At 48.6% G+C, this 16,687-nt stretch overlaps 1 protein-coding gene across 6 annotated transcripts in view; it reads right to left on the minus strand.

The window, feature by feature from the left end:
• Nucleotides 1–16,687, minus strand: part of CACNA1C (calcium voltage-gated channel subunit alpha1 C) — a 2,299,705-nt gene that overhangs the window by 138,152 nt on the left and 2,144,866 nt on the right. For all 6 annotated transcript variants that reach the window (XM_078673661.1, XM_078673663.1, XM_078673662.1 and 3 more), the window contains 3 exons: nt 16,297–16,393; nt 12,813–12,915; nt 11,581–11,682 (listed from right to left, as the gene is read on the minus strand). In XM_078673661.1, coding sequence (XP_078529787.1) covers nt 11,581–11,682; nt 12,813–12,915; nt 16,297–16,393 — 302 coding nt within the window. The remainder of the gene's footprint in view (nt 1–11,580; nt 11,683–12,812; nt 12,916–16,296; nt 16,394–16,687) is intronic.

Genomic DNA, 16,687 nt, shown 5'->3' on the forward strand with positions numbered 1-16,687 from the left:
GGCGGAGGGCCTCTTGACATAGAGGCCACGACCCCACCCTGCCCTGTTTGTTGATATACCACATGGCGGTGGTGTTGTCCATGAACACCTGCACTACTCTTCCCCAGACAGAGGGAAGGAATGCTTTGAGTGCAAGACGGATCGCCTGAAGCTCCAGAAGGTTGATGTGGAGCTCGGACTCCGCTGGAGACCAGAGGCCTCTGATCTCCGCCTCTCCAATGTGGCCGCCCCATCCCAGAAGGGATGCGTCTGACACCACTGTGTGTTCTGGTTGGGGAAGGGAGAGGGATCTGCCGATGACCCAATCTTGGTACATTAGCTACCAATGCAATTGTCGTGCAGTGCCCTCCAAGATCTGGATGCAATCAGACAGATTCCCCTGATGCTGTACTCACTGGAACTTCAGGTCCCACTGCAGAGCCCGCACATGCCACCTGGCATTATCTACCAGAAGGATGCAGGTGGTCATGAGGCCCAGCATCCTCAGGGTCAACCTGATTGAAACCGGGATAGAGGCTGAAAGATTGGAACCGTAGCCCGAATATACCAGACCCGCTGTTCGGGAGGATAGACCCGAAACTGCATCGTGTCCAGAACCGCTCCGATGAAGAGGAGCTTCTGAGAGGGGGTCAGGTGTGACTTCTGCACGTTGATGGAGAACCCCAGTGAATGCAGGAGGTCGGCCGTAGTCTGGAGGTGGGAGACGACAGCCTGGGGCTAGCTCACCTTCAACAGCCAGTCGTCGAGATAGGGGAAGACTGGAACCACTGATCTGCGCAGATGAGCTGCGACCTGCGCCATCACTTTTGTGAACACCCGAGGGGTCCCGGTAAGGCCAAAGGGGAGCACGGTAAACTGAAAGTGCTCGTGGCCTGCCGTGAACTGTAGGTAACACCAGTGGGCCGGCAGGATGGGGATATGAAAGTAAGCGCCCTGCAAGCCCAACGCTACCATCCAGTCTCCAGGGTCGAGGGCAGACAGGACCAGAACCAGCATCAACATTTTGAACTTCTCCTTCCAGAGGAAGTGGTTGATGTCCCTGAGATCCAAGATAAGACGCAGGCCTTTGTCCTTCTTGGGCATCAGAAAGTAGTGGGAATAGCAACCACGACCTACTTCTGGGACAGGAACACGCTCGATGGCACGCTTGGCCTGGAGTGCCGAAACCTCCTGTTGGAGAAGGGCCAGATGATCCTCCCACATGCCATGGTACCGAGGTGGCATGGATAGAGGGGTAGTCTTAAAGGGGAGGGAGTAGCCCCTTTGGACTATTTGCAAAACCCACCTGTCTGACGTGATGGTGCGCCAGTGGGGGAGGTGATGGTAAATCCTGCTGCCACTGGCCATTGGTGGCCCTGAAAGTTCAGACTAGGAGGGTTCGGAGGCTGCAGCAGAGGGGGTGTTGTGCACTGGCCCGTCCGCTGGTCCAGAACCACGGCGTTGGTTCCCACGTCCCCGGCTGCACAGGGGCTGTACAGCTTGTGCTGGCCTGTGGCTCTGTGATACAGAAAAGGGGGTGGTGATGAACAGAGTGTCTGAATTAAGCAGACCACTCTTACCCAGTCCAAAGATCAGGGCTTGATCCATCACCGTTATTTATCTCACTGCCCCATCCCAGCTCAGAACCTGGCTATATGCAAATTAGTCTGTCCCTGGCCCAGTGCATCATGGGAACAGGGCAGACCAAACTACCAAGCCAATTCTTCACCAGAAAGGAGACAAGCTACCGGGGACCGGTTTCTGGCATTTCAGCCTCTTCGGCCCGGCTTGCTTGAATCCTGATGGAGCAGTGAGAAAGGGACTCATGTCTGAGTATACCCTGCCACACCTATAGTGGCCAAAAATGATACAGAAAAGGGGGTGGTGATGAACAGAGTGTCTGAATTAAGCAGACCACTCTTACCCAGTCCAAAGATCAGGGCTTGATCCATCACCGTTATTTATCTCACTGCCCCATCCCAGCTCAGAACCTGGCTATATGCAAATTAGTCTGTCCCTGGCCCAGTGCATCATGGGAACAGGGCAGACCAAACTACCAAGCCAATTCTTCACCAGAAAGGAGACAAGCTACCGGGGACCGGTTTCTGGCATTTCAGCCTCTTCGGCCCGGCTTGCTTGAATCCTGATGGAGCAGTGAGAAAGGGACTCATGTCTGAGTATACCCTGCCACACCTATAGTGGCCAAAAATGATACAGAAAAGGGGGTGGTGATGAACAGAGTGTCTGAATTAAGCAGACCACTCTTACCCAGTCCAAAGATCAGGGCTTGATCCATCACCGTTATTTATCTCACTGCCCCATCCCAGCTCAGAACCTGGCTATATGCAAATTAGTCTGTCCCTGGCCCAGTGCATCATGGGAACAGGGCAGACCAAACTACCAAGCCAATTCTTCACCAGAAAGGAGACAAGCTACCGGGGACCGGTTTCTGGCATTTCAGCCTCTTCGGCCCGGCTTGCTTGAATCCTGATGGAGCAGTGAGAAAGGGACTCATGTCTGAGTATACCCTGCCACACCTATAGTGGCCAAAAATGATACAGAAAAGGGGGTGGTGATGAACAGAGTGTCTGAATTAAGCAGACCACTCTTACCCAGTCCAAAGATCAGGGCTTGATCCATCACCGTTATCTATCTCACTGCCCCATCCCAGCTCAGAACCTGGCTATATGCAAATTAGTCTGTCCCTGGCCCAGTGCATCATGGGAACAGGGCAGACCAAACTACCAAGCCAATTCTTCACCAGAAAGGAGACAAGCTACCGGGGACCGGTTTCTGGCATTTCAGCCTCTTCGGCCCGGCTTGCTTGAATCCTGATGGAGCAGTGAGAAAGGGACTCATGTCTGAGTATACCCTGCCACACCTATAGTGGCCAAAAATGATACAGAAAAGGGGGTGGTGATGAACAGAGTGTCTGAATTAAGCAGACCACTCTTACCCAGTCCAAAGATCAGGGCTTGATCCATCACCGTTATTTATCTCACTGCCCCATCCCAGCTCAGAACCTGGCTATATGCAAATTAGTCTGTCCCTGGCCCAGTGCATCATGGGAACAGGGCAGACCAAACTACCAAGCCAATTCTTCACCAGAACGGAGACAAGCTACCAGGGACCGGTTTCTGGCATTTCAGCCTCTTCGGCCCGGCTTGCTTGAATCCTGATGGAGCAGTGAGAAAGGGACTCATGTCTGAGTATACCCTGCCACACCTATAGTGGCCAAAAATTATACAGAAAAGGGGGTGGTGATGAACAGAGTGTCTGAATTAAGCAGACCACTCTTACCCAGTCCAAAGATCAGGGCTTGATCCATCACCGTTATCTATCTCACTGCCCCATCCCAGCTCAGAACCTGGCTAAATGCAAATTAGTCTGTCCCTGGCCCAGTGCATCATGGGAACAGGGCAGACCAAACTACCAAGCCAATTCTTCACCAGAAAGGAGACAAGCTACCGGGGACCGGTTTCTGGCATTTCAGCCTCTTCGGCCCGGCTTGCTTGAATCCTGATGGAGCAGTGAGAAAGGGACTCATGTCTGAGTATACCCTGCCACACCTATAGTGGCCAAAAATGATACAGAAAAGGGGGTGGTGATGAACAGAGTGTCTGAATTAAGCAGACCACTCTTACCCAGTCCAAAGATCAGGGCTTGATCCATCACCGTTATTTATCTCACTGCCCCATCCCAGCTCAGAACCTGGCTATATGCAAATTAGTCTGTCCCTGGCCCAGTGCATCATGGGAACAGGGCAGACCAAACTACCAAGCCAATTCTTCACCAGAAAGGAGACAAGCTACCGGGGACCGGTTTCTGGCATTTCAGCCTCTTCGGCCCGGCTTGCTTGAATCCTGATGGAGCAGTGAGAAAGGGACTCATGTCTGAGTATACACTGCCACACCTATAGTGGCCAAAAATGATACAGAAAAGGGGGTGGTGATGAACAGAGTGTCTGAATTAAGCAGACCACTCTTACCCAGTCCAAAGATCAGGGCTTGATCCATCACCGTTATTTATCTCACTGCCCCATCCCAGCTCAGAACCTGGCTATATGCAAATTAGTCTGTCCCTGGCCCAGTGCATCATGGGAACAGGGCAGACCAAACTACCAAGCCAATTCTTCACCAGAAAGGAGACAAGCTACCGGGGACCGGTTTCTGGCATTTCAGCCTCTTCGGCCCGGCTTGCTTGAATCCTGATGGAGCAGTGAGAAAGGGACTCATGTCTGAGTATACCCTGCCAACCCTATAGTGGCCAAAAATGATACAGAAAAGGGGGTGGTGATGAACAGAGTGTCTGAATTAAGCAGACCACTCTTACCCAGTCCAAAGATCAGGGCTTGATCCATCACCGTTATTTATCTCACTGCCCCATCCCAGCTCAGAACCTGGCTATATGCAAATTAGTCTGTCCCTGGCCCAGTGCATCATGGGAACAGGGCAGACCAAACTACCAAGCCAATTCTTCACCAGAAAGGAGACAAGCTACCGGGGACCGGTTTCTGGCATTTCAGCCTCTTCGGCCCGGCTTGCTTGAATCCTGATGGAGCAGTGAGAAAGGGACTCATGTCTGAGTATACCCTGCCACACCTATAGTGGCCAAAAATGATACAGAAAAGGGGGTGGTGATGAACAGAGTGTCTGAATTAAGCAGACCACTCTTACCCAGTCCAAAGATCAGGGCTTGATCCATCACCGTTATTTATCTCACTGCCCCATCCCAGCTCAGAACCTGGCTATATGCAAATTAGTCTGTCCCTGGCCCAGTGCATCATGGGAACAGGGCAGACCAAACTACCAAGCCAATTCTTCACCAGAAAGGAGACAAGCTACCGGGGACCGGTTTCTGGCATTTCAGCCTCTTCGGCCCGGCTTGCTTGAATCCTGATGGAGCAGTGAGAAAGGAACTCATGTCTGAGTATACCCTGCCACACCTATAGTGGCCAAAAATGATACAGAAAAGGGGGTGGTGATGAACAGAGTGTCTGAATTAAGCAGACCACTCTTACCCAGTCCAAAGATCAGGGCTTGATCCATCACCGTTATTTATCTCACTGCCCCATCCCAGCTCAGAACCTGGCTATATGCAAATTAGTCTGTCCCTGGCCCAGTGCATCATGGGAACAGGGCAGACCAAACTACCAAGCCAATTCTTCACCAGAAAGGAGACAAGCTACCGGGGACCGGTTTCTGGCATTTCAGCCTCTTCGGCCCAGCTTGCTTGAATCCTGATGGAGCAGTGAGAAAGGGACTCATGTCTGAGTATACCCTGCCACACCTATAGTGGCCAAAAATGATACAGAAAAGGGGGTGGTGATGAACAGAGTGTCTGAATTAAGCAGACCACTCTTACCCAGTCCAAAGATCAGGGCTTGATCCATCACCGTTATTTATCTCACTGCCCCATCCCAGCTCAGAACCTGGCTATATGCAAATTAGTCTGTCCCTGGCTCTGGGCGAGATGTGGTGTGGAACCCCTTCCGTAGCCACAAAAGGGGCAACAAGCGAACTGCGCAGGGCGGGTGGTGGGGAGGCACAAGGACCTGGCCGTAGCCCGAGAGTCCTTAAAGCGCTCTAGTGTGCTGTCTGCTTTGTCACCGAATAGGCGACGGCCATCAAAGGGCATGTCCATAAGGGTGGAAAAACCAGCCGACCTCAACCAGGTGTAGCGATGAAGGTCTACCAACGTGAAAATCTTCCTGCCTAGTGAGTCAGCGGTATCTAGCCCACAGCGGATGGTAAACTTTGCTGAGTCCCTCCCATCTGCAGCTGCTCGAGAGAGAGTATGGCTTGTGCCTCCTCCGGGCACTGAGTGGGTGTAACGGCCCAACAGACATGCAGTGTTTATGGACAGCAGTCCCAAGCTGGAGGAAAAAAATACCTGCTTCCCAAGATGGTCCAGCTTTTTGGATTCCCTATAAGGTGGAGCGATAGGGAATGCGCCCTTGGAGGGGGAGGCTTAGACCACCAAGCTCTCAAGGGTAGAGGTGTTTGGAGAGGAAAGTGGGGTAGCCCGGGGCGGGCGGTGGCATGGGCAATCATCCTATCCACAGGAGTCCCTGTGTTGGGCCTGGACCAGGTACCCAAAAGGATGTCGGTCAGGGCTTCATTAAATGGCAGCAGGGGCTCCAAAGAGCTCACTGTCGGTTAAAGCACCTGTCAGGAGGTTAGTCCTGACTGCCACCGTAGGTAGCTCGAGGTGGGGAGCCTTGGCCGTCCTACGCAACACCACAGCGTAAGACCCACCCTCCTCCGTAGTCACGGTAGGAGGAGACAACATGCCAAGATCTGGGGAGGTATCCAGACCACTGGCTTCCCCCAGTTCCTCTCTCCAGTCCGGTACATAACCCACCTGGTCAGTCAAAGGGTCTCCTGAACCCTCCAGTCCTCCTCACAATCCTCTGGCTGCCAATCTGGTCTTAACAAGCCAGGGTAGAACAGGGGCACAAAAGTACCCATCGGCGCTGGATCCAGTGTCAGTCGACGCTGGTCTGGCTCCGTGTCTACCTCAAGGGGGAGGCAAGGGGGAGGCCAGGGTCGACGTCGGCTGGGGACAGAGTAGACGTGGGATGCTGATGTGGTGCCGGTGGAGGTGTTACAAGGTCGACCAGCACCGATCCGAATCCAGGCCTGGATCCAATGGGACCATGGTGTGCCAAGGCTGAAGCCCCCGGCGTTGAAGGCCCAGGACCCCCAGCTGAGTGAACAGGGCTTGAAGGCACACCAATGGAGTCGGGCTACCCAAAGATGCCGTGCATCGCTTTGTAAATTTTTTTGTTTTTTTAAAGAACCTTTATTGTCACGGTACGGAGATACAAACATGGGCCTACAACCAGTCCGGCCGGCCGCTATTCAAATCGATTAAAAAGTAATGTATTTAGAAAAACAGACAGCGGACCGGAGTTCAAGGGCAGAGTAGCATCCAGGATATATCATTTAAGTAAAGTACCATGCGATAATAAGGATCTGAGACGGTTCATTTTGTAATAACGGAAAATAAAATGAGAATCGATGTTGCATAATCACACACACCCCTAATGCAGCTAACCAAAGCAAGGATTTTACGCCAGTGATGTACATAGATGAAAAGGATGGGGGAGGGGGTATATGAGTCAGGATAGATGCAATAAACACCAAGCAATCATGGCGAACTAGCCCCACCCCTCAAGACGAAACACAATATGGGAGACATGGAAGACGACGACATCGAAAAAGAAAAAGGGCAAAGGGCCATAGAAACAAGAGAGAACAAAATAACAAACCCATCCCCCAACCCTCAACCCTGCACCCCTGCAAAAGGCTACGGCCTACCCCCCCAGCAGCGTGCCTGTCGCCCTAAATAAGAGACCCGAAATACAGAAAAAGAGAAAAAGAAGAGAAAAAATACAGGAGAAGGGCCCTCGATCTGGTCATCCGGCCCCTCCCACCTCCGCGTGCAAAAATCGTCTAAACAGTAATGGAAAAAGAAGTACAGGTAGCAGCAATCACGTAGTACGCAATCAATGACAACCCCGCTAAGCGCCCCTCAAATCTCCATCAACCAGCCATGAGTCCCTCCATGTTTCAATCGAATTCACCCCTGGCCCCGTTTGTCAATAATACCAACGTTGAACCATCCCTCAAACGGGATACAAAGTAGCACAAAGGGTCCGATTACACCGGGAGGATCAGGCAGTGTCGCCGCTCCGTAGGGCCCCAGCCACCGAAATTTCGCCGATGATGCATGGCGGAAGTCTGATTGGAACAATGTCAACACCACCAACAGTCTCAAGTCCGAACACAGTCCCGCCAGACACGGAAAGGGAAACACATAATGCGGGAAGCGCCAAAACCCCGACGGGGCCGCTCAAGCCGTGTATCGATGCTGTTCCTCCACTTGCCGATCAGAGAAAGGCCCCGGTGAGACAATCACAAGCGCCACAGATGCATCCACAGGAAGCTCATGAACCAACTCTATCCACGGCTCTAAGAATGTAGACTCATCCGGGGAATACGTCGAGGAAGCAGAGGCAGACACAGCGGCGCCTCCTTGAGAGCGATCCGTGCCGTTACAAGATGGCGGGACAACAATGGCGGCCATCCTTTGTCCCAAATCTCGGGCCTCCCGGATCAGGGCTGTCTGCAGGGTTGTCAGTGCAGCCAGTATATGTTTGGGTGTGGACGGTGTCTCACATAGCCAGACCCCGGGGTTCTCTTGTGCACCGGTTTCTCTGCCCGGGTGAGGGGTGCACGGGAAAGTATCATCCGCCATTTCAGCAGTCACGTTCTCTTCCCCCTCCACCGCACCTCAGGAGCGGGTCCGACCCCCGGGATCAGCAGGATTCACAGCGGGATCTCAATAGTCAGGGCAGGCAGTAGAAAGGAGAGTCACCGAAAGGCTAAAAAAGCTCCCTGCTGCCCGGGAGTCACCCACCGGTTCCCAGGGAGGGCCGTTAACATAACCGGTATCACACCGAAGGGGAACTGGGCATCATGGACTCTCTCCGTCCCGGCTATTTCGCGTCTCCCGCAGGGCAACCCACTATTGGGGGTGGGTTGGTATCATCTCTTCCGGCTCGCAGATCTCAGGTTCTCTCCGACTGGCTTCCCATCGCAAACAGAGGCCACTGGTCTTGCAATCACGGCCGGACACTCCCCTCACTCGAGATCCCAGCCGCAGCACCTCGAAGGCCGCCAAAGAGACGGAGACAGTTCTTCGGGTCTACTGCGCGGTGGAGCCTCAAAAGCAGATGGTAAGTGAACGCTTCCCTTCACCTACTTAAATTAGCAAAGACTGCTTAGGTTTATCGCCAGGATATATGTGCGGGGTGGGAGGGCTCACGGAGCCAAGCGGTTATGCGGCCATCCCGATCGCCATCTTGGCTCCTCCTCTCGCTTTGTAAAATTGATGAAGCTGGGCAGGAGTTGCTCCGGGTCCCGGAAAGGGGGGGAAAGCTGGAGTCGACCATTCAGGCTCCGCACGCGGAGACGCGGGAGGGGCACCACCCGCATCCCTCGTCGAGTCGGCCGACGGACGGGGAAAAGTCGAAGAGCGGCGTTGCTTCTTCCACTTCTTGTTGTGCTTCAACTTACCTGACCCCGAGTGCGAAGACCTAGAAGAAGAATGATGGTGGCTCTGTGACCGGTCCATCGACCTCCTACGTGACCTCGAGCTTTCAGGACCACTCCTGCAAAGACTTTGGCTTCATGGTCCGGCAGTCAGGTCACGACTTGGGGTTGTGGTCACGATCCAGGCAGTAGAGGCACACACGGTGCGGATCCGTCACCGACATCAGTCGGTTACAGGAACTGCAAGCCTTGAAGCTGGGCATCTCTCATGCACCAGGAGTCGATGGACTCGAAAATGATGTCGACAGAAGGCAAGAAAAAGTCAGTCAAAAAGTGACTAGAGGTACCGCTTTCTCCGGATCTGTGCTAGCTGGCGCGGAAAAAGAAAGAACTGACGTCAGCAAGCGAGGGCGGCGTCTATGTAGCTACAGCAACATCATCCCGGCGACCACGACGACGAATGCGGAGTCGACCAACGTCACTTTCCCATGCGCAGGGGTACTGCTGGCGAAAAACTTTTCGGATCCAGTCTGATGTCCAGGACAACAATTGCTTTGAAAAATCAACCATTTTGTGTGCAGTCCTTCCTAGTGCCACCAGTATAGAACCCCTTTATTATGAAACCTCAATCTGTGGTGGGCTTCCTGCCTCGTTGATTCAACTTTTGTGAGTGGAAAGTTGTTGATCGCACTTTGGTGGTGGAAAGAAGATTTTCTCCACTTCGCCCTTCCTTCATCACACTACTGATCATTTAATTTCCTTTGATTCCTCTGGGATGTGCAAGGAGCTGTTCTTCCCAAAGCACCTTTTATACCATAATTCCACATCATTTGCTGTCTGAGCCCATATGCAACACCCTTTAATGTTACTGTGAGGTATGTGGAGCATTATCCATGAACACCCACCGTCTTGGGCCTCATCTTCTCCAATACAGGCATTCACTGCAACATTCGCAGTACTAACAGGGAAGTATCGCCTTTGCAAACTGGCTTGATGCCACTGATGAGAGTCAACTGCACAAATCCGCCCTTAAGAACCTCCATATTGTGTCTTCAGAGTTTTTAGCAATCAGGGCTGCACTTGGCCTCTTCTCTGGAACTCTGCCACCCTGAAGACTGCTGGCTCCATCATGATCTTTCATCTGCCCTCAAAGGATATCTTCTACGGCCCAATTTCAGGTACTTCTTGGCCAGCTCTTGATGGAGAATCCTCAAACTGGAGTGCCCTAGTGCAGTCGACTTGGCACATACCAACATTCTTCTACCCTTGTATTTATGGGGCACACTGGATTTTAGAACCCCCTGACTCTTTCATCGCAGTGAGAGATCTCCATTTGGCACACTGACAGGATATAACTCAGAATGGCTACCTGTGTGTTACTGCTTTCTTTTAGGTCTATTTATAGGATCACCTTTAACTGTTTGCTGTCAAAGTGGGTGTGTGTCTGTGCCTGTCTGCCTCTCCATCCTTGTGAGAATTCAGGTGTGATGGGGATCTCATTGCAATGCGTGGACCTGAACCTGAGGTGCCACAAGGTAATACAAATATCAAAAAACCCAGTTCTGAATCATCTCTGCTAATTTGTGTGTGTGTGTGTGTTTTCATTCCATACTGTTGTTCTGGTTCTAGGCAATGCATTGTAAGCTCGGCCAACCATACCTAAAAGATCAGTTGTTTATAGTAAAAAGTGACAGCAAGTGGTGGAGACTATTCCAATCGTGCTTTAGAACCATAACATATACAAACTATAAATGCAGATTCCTGTTCAGAGGATACAGAATTAGACTAGTTTCCTGATGGTGGAGCCTTCACAGGGTCTATCGGCAGACACCTTGGATCAATGGATCGTTGGATATTGGGTCATCGGTCATTGCTGCAGACTGACCCCCCTTCCTACACCTCTCAAATAAAGGGCAGACATTCTGATATTTTTCCTGCTCGGCATTGCAACAGAAAGCCAGGTGGATTCGAATAGGAGGCCAAAGAAATGACTCTCGCGCTGGGAGAACACTCCCAGCTTGTCAGGGACATTTCCTATTTGTTTTTCATTAGCAAAATCATTAAACATGACACCTGATCAGCAATGAAACAGTGCCTTCAGTGGAGCTGCCACAAGGGTGGCTTTGCTGAAGGCACATAGATCTCTGCCTGGTGGAGATCCCTAAGTATGGCAGCTGCACTTCTGCCTCACCAGTGGAGTACACTCCTCCGCCACCCTGGTAAATCGACTGACGGGCCTTACTCTAAATGAGGGTCATAGGCTAGGGAACACTAAGGAGTCTTAGGTACACAGTAAATTGGAATAGTCCAGCAGAAAATGATGTCTGAGGCTAAACATTATTTGAAAGGTTCACCACCCCCAGCAAGGCTCTACGTGGTTTTTAAGATTACAGTTTGCGTTATAACAGATGCTGATACCTTTCTATAGTGAGTTTTTTGGGGATCTTTTCTCATTGTGCACTGTCGCACAAACGCATGCTTGTGCATGCTCTTGGGGATGGGTAGGCGTTGGAAAACCAACGGGTAAATGCTCTGTACTCACCACCAGCAGGGGGCACCACCTGGTCCAAAAGCTTCATGCTGGTGCGCTTCCAGATCTTCTTCACAATGGCTCTTAACTCCTCGTTGGCCTGCTCCAGATTACCTGTCCACCAATCCCAAAGAAAAGAATAGATTCAGTCACAACATACCTAAAAAGGGAGAAACTGTAGAGGGATGTACATGTATTTCCCTACTCTACTTAAGCTCTTTTGAAAAGGTGGTTTGCCTTATAAACTTCTTCACTTGCTAGACATTTCATGACCCAGATATTGCTATATTTGTCCCTAAGGAACTAGCCAATCACAGATGGCCCAATTTCCAAATGAATTTCCATCCCCTTTAGTTCCGTCTCTAGTACTGGCTTACTGCCACCAAAAATCATTGAGTATACATCAGCCTCCTCTTGCCCACATTTGGGCATCACATTATAGTAGTGTGACAATTGTGAATAGAAGAGTAAATTATCTAATGTATGAGTGACTGCTTGTGTGAGTAAAAGCCTACGTCAATAAATTTGTTAACATTTATGGGAGTTTAACAAGGTCTGAGTAGTAGTATTCACACATATGGGAATGATTACCTATTTAAGTTAAACAATGCATCAGCGCAGATATCCAAGTACGTGACAATTCGTATTCACGCATGGATAAATGAGTGTGTGATCGCCTGTGAATAAAACCTGGTGTCAGGCAATGTGTGGTTAAGTGAATGAATGATTACATCACTAATGTTTGTAAAACAATGAATCTGTGAATTTGTAACTACAGGAATGAGATACCACACAAGTAACGGAACAAAGGAATGAATGTAAGAGTAAATACATATATGTGAGAATGACTTGATATATGAATGAGTTGGGTGCCTGCATGAGAAGAGTTCTAACGCTTGAGTGTGTGTTCAGAAACAAATATGCAAGTGTTATATGGGAGAATGTGAGTAAATCATTGAGGATTTAATTTGTGAGCAGCAGCATAAATTGAGATGTAGTGAATTTGCAAGAGCGCAGATAAAGGTTCACTTGGGGGGTAAGTATAGAAAAACATGAAGTGGAATATTTAGTACATCCACGCTCACCATCATGATCTGTGGATGTCTGAATATCATTCGTTTTTTAGTAGAGTATATTGTTGCGTTGTTTGACAAAGATATGAATTACCCATACATTTTAAATGCAGCCATAAATACATTGCTGAAGGCAGATACCCAACCCCTGGCCAGTGTTAACTTTCTTACCATCAGTTTTGATCCGTAGAGCTGTCCTGACCAGTGCAAAGAGAGTGGCGTTAAACATCACTGTCCCATCGCTGTTGAGGGGCATGTTCATGGAAACTAAGCGCTAGAAGAAGATATGGGAGAAGAGAGAGAAAATAGAAACACCTTGTAGTGCTGAGGTGGATTTCCCAATGCTCACTATTCCCTACTGATATGATGTGAGCCGGTACCAATCATTCAAGACATATGTACCACACTACAAACCTAATCGAGAAGTTGTAGGCGCAAACTAATATCCAACGTATTTGAAAACATGGACTTAAGTAAAACTATTTAGCCAATGTCAAATTGGAGCTAAAACAGAGAACACGGATCAACTGGCTCCAAACACACAACTGCAACCTCTATCCACCACACAAAATTGTATTGCTAGAGTCAAAGTACTTATAAAAGAGGACTGCCACCCGTATGATCTCCAAAAACCACCTCCACAAACAGTGTTCCAGCCACACTGCGATCCACATATAAATAGTTTCTAAGTACGAAATGGCCTATTGTGGAGTATTTTTTTTTCTTGCTGAACATCTTCCTTTTTGTTACCTTGAAATGCCTTTATCTTGGTTGCTACGATCTTTAGTAGTAAAGCACAGGTAGGTCTCAAAAGGCTAGGGTTGCTCACCAGCCTGGCAGAGATGTTAATTTAGGGCAAAGAAACCTTAATCAGAGATAACTCCGGAATTATACATCGGAAAAGGGTGGTTGGACTGGACTTAGTTGAAGCAGGGTAACAAAAGGATGGCACACTAAAGGTTCAGTACACAAGGGCTGATGACATACTATTCAGTTCCAACCAATGGCAGTTGGAAAGAGTCTTCTTTAGAAGTTAAAGGTATTCCAGTAAATGACATATAACATCATGTAGTGCTCTTCTAGCCGCAATCCTGGCAGATACTGGGTTATATGGGTACCGCACACTACAAATGCCAAGTGGGTTGGTGAATATGTGTTAGTCCAGGGCAAGATGCAAGGTCGCAAGGCAAAGTCACTGCACCTAGGCTCACCTAAATTTCCTTGGAGTCAGGTGGAAGTGTAAAGTACTTTTTTTGTTTTGGTTTGTGTACTTAACATCTGGGTAGGTGTTTCGGATGCTTTTGTGACCACATTCCAGTTATAAAATGGGCTGGCCACAGCTGCCCTTTGCGTTTGATCTACTTCTTCTCATCGCAGGGTCAAATTGATGAAGAGTATCACAGGTTAAGGCTTCTTGTAAGGTATGCAAGTTTTGTCCCAGCATTAAAGAGATTGCTAAAAGAGTCCCTTTCCTGGAACTTTACTCTCTACAGCTATTCTTTAATGTTAGACTCCTTTTGAATTCAGAGCAACTACAAAGTCCTGATGTAGAGGGCTGGTAATTAACCAAAGTAGGAGGTACCCAATCTAGGGTCATCTCTGGGACAAATTCGAATCCCTAGTCATCACGAACAGTGTGCATTTTTCTGGTTTCTCAGGCTTTCTATTCCGAGGTGGGCGGCAGACTACATGGACTGTTCTGAGCAGACTGTATGTGTATTAGACATCACAAGCCGGAAAGCAACAGGACCTCCCAGGGAAGCTATCATCAGCTGCCATTTGTGAAAGATCAACTTCTTAGGGACTGACCCTAGTACGCAAAACCACAATTAAGCGCAAGCCACCTTGTTGTACACAAACATATGCACACGTACGCCACAAAAGCAAGAAGAGTATCCCGGTTATGAGGGGGTAAGCCTCCTTTGCCATGGATGCAACATGCTTTGGGAGTGCACTTCATGCAGCACTGTCGAGTACTGTGCTGGGAAAGCAAAAGAATTGTTAAGCCAATGGTCTCAAGAATGCACTGTCAATGGGAATAAATCCCAGGGCATCCAGAAATACGTGGGTCATGGCGGTAGAAATGATCGATCCAGTAGGGACTTCAATCCTTACAGTATCAAATCGCTTTGTCTGTATTTCCAGATGCATATGAACAAAATTCAGAAGTCACACTGTACCAGAAAGTGGACCAGTGAGCTGGCTCTAAATAGCATAATGGCTTGGCCACATCAATAGCTGAGGCAATGGTTCATAGTGTAGTCTGGTGCCATTTAATCTGGCTTTGTTTCTTGAGGTGATATGGCCTAAAAAGTAAATAACGTAGGTAGTGTGCTTGATTCAGGCCTATCACTCCTCTACGCTCGACCCTTAGATAAAGGTGCTAGACAACTAAACTAATTTGCTAATCCATACCTGCTCCCACAAAACAACCAAGATGTGGAACTGACTGGAACCCTACTTGTTTTTTTAATTTTCTAACCATTGTAAGAGTTACATATGTTAGCACAAGAACGGAAAAAGCAACCTGCTACTTCCTCATGTCTCCCCTTGAAGGGACATAGAAAACGATCTTAAAGGCGACTAAGTATACCGTAATATTGACCATCTGGTTTCCCGTCTTAAATGTGAAACAAATGGTAAAAATTGTCATTAACATGATTGAATAAGGCGCTGCCTGAGCACACATAGTTTCTGATAGGCATGAGGGGAGCATAAACAGCATGTTAAACCTTTGCTAAACGTAAACATCAAACTTTGTTGACACCTATAATTCTGCCTGTAATTCTGCCTTTTCATATATTTATCCTACTAGAAGAAGTAATAGCATCAGATGTGTTACTCCATGACGGGCAGGTAAGAGACTTTGGGCATCATTTAGAGTGAAAAGAAAATTCGTAATTTCTGGTAGAAACTCCAAATACAGATTAGAAAATAAAAAATAGCATAACAAATTCTATTAGGAAAAGCTTGAATGGCAACTGCATTTCCTCATGTTTCAAGGTATATGATTTCTAATCTGTGGGAGGCTGGTTGATGAATTGTTAGATCCCTGCTTGAGATATGCGGTGGCTACCATAACATAGTTCATAGGGGCATCTTGATCTATGTGGGTCGCCCTGAAAAGCTTGTGGACACTCAAAAAAGAGTACAGAACAAAATGGACCAACTGTGCATCTACATAAATATACAATACAATATGAATTATTATGAAATTTAAAAAAGGCTGTGCACAATGTCATCTGCTGCATAGGCCATGCCACCTACAGAAATGTGTCACCTATAATGTCACCAACAGGAACATCTGATTGAGTCACATCATGGCGATCTCCAATCAAATTTCCAGTAGAAAAATATAGGTAGGTCCCTTGAAGTGCAAGGCCCCTGCTTCACTTATTCCTTTTTGAAATCCTAAACTAAACCAAATGGTCTTTTGGAAACATCCGAAAACATCCTTATTCAATCAAGAATTTAGCAGTCATTGAATACATCGGTCACTGCTAGTTGTTGTATTAGGTTTCTACCCAATCTCTATTTCCTGGCACATGTGGATGGTAACCTCCAGTCACAAAATAGAGCACATCATTTTACAGATAACTGAAACACTGATGTTTAAATCCTCACGACCCTCCCGTCTTTAGGTCGCTGCGCTTACCTTACATGCCACTCGGTGAGGGCACAGCTTTCCAAACCCCAGTGGTGGCTGGATACGCCGGAGGAGGGTGACCACATCCAGATGTTTGATACGACCCCTGAAAAGCAAAACAGATCATGAAAAGGCACCACACACTGTCCTCACTGTCCAGGGGACACAGCTGGGTGCAACTTTGTATTATCTTTTTCTTTAACTGTGTCTGTGCTTGTCCACCACAAATCTCTTTACCTAACCTTCTACGTATAGCCAATGTTCTCTTGCACACTGTTAAACATATGACTCACTTCAATCTTTGTACCTCTGATCTACGGAGTCTCACTGAGCTTGGAGTGGCCTTCACACCAAGAGTATATGTGAAGTATTGGAATTTATTTCATGTAATATATATGCT

This window comes from Lissotriton helveticus, chromosome 1_1 (genome assembly GCF_964261635.1).
Source record: "Lissotriton helveticus chromosome 1_1, aLisHel1.1, whole genome shotgun sequence".
NCBI lineage: Eukaryota > Metazoa > Chordata > Amphibia > Caudata > Salamandridae > Lissotriton > Lissotriton helveticus.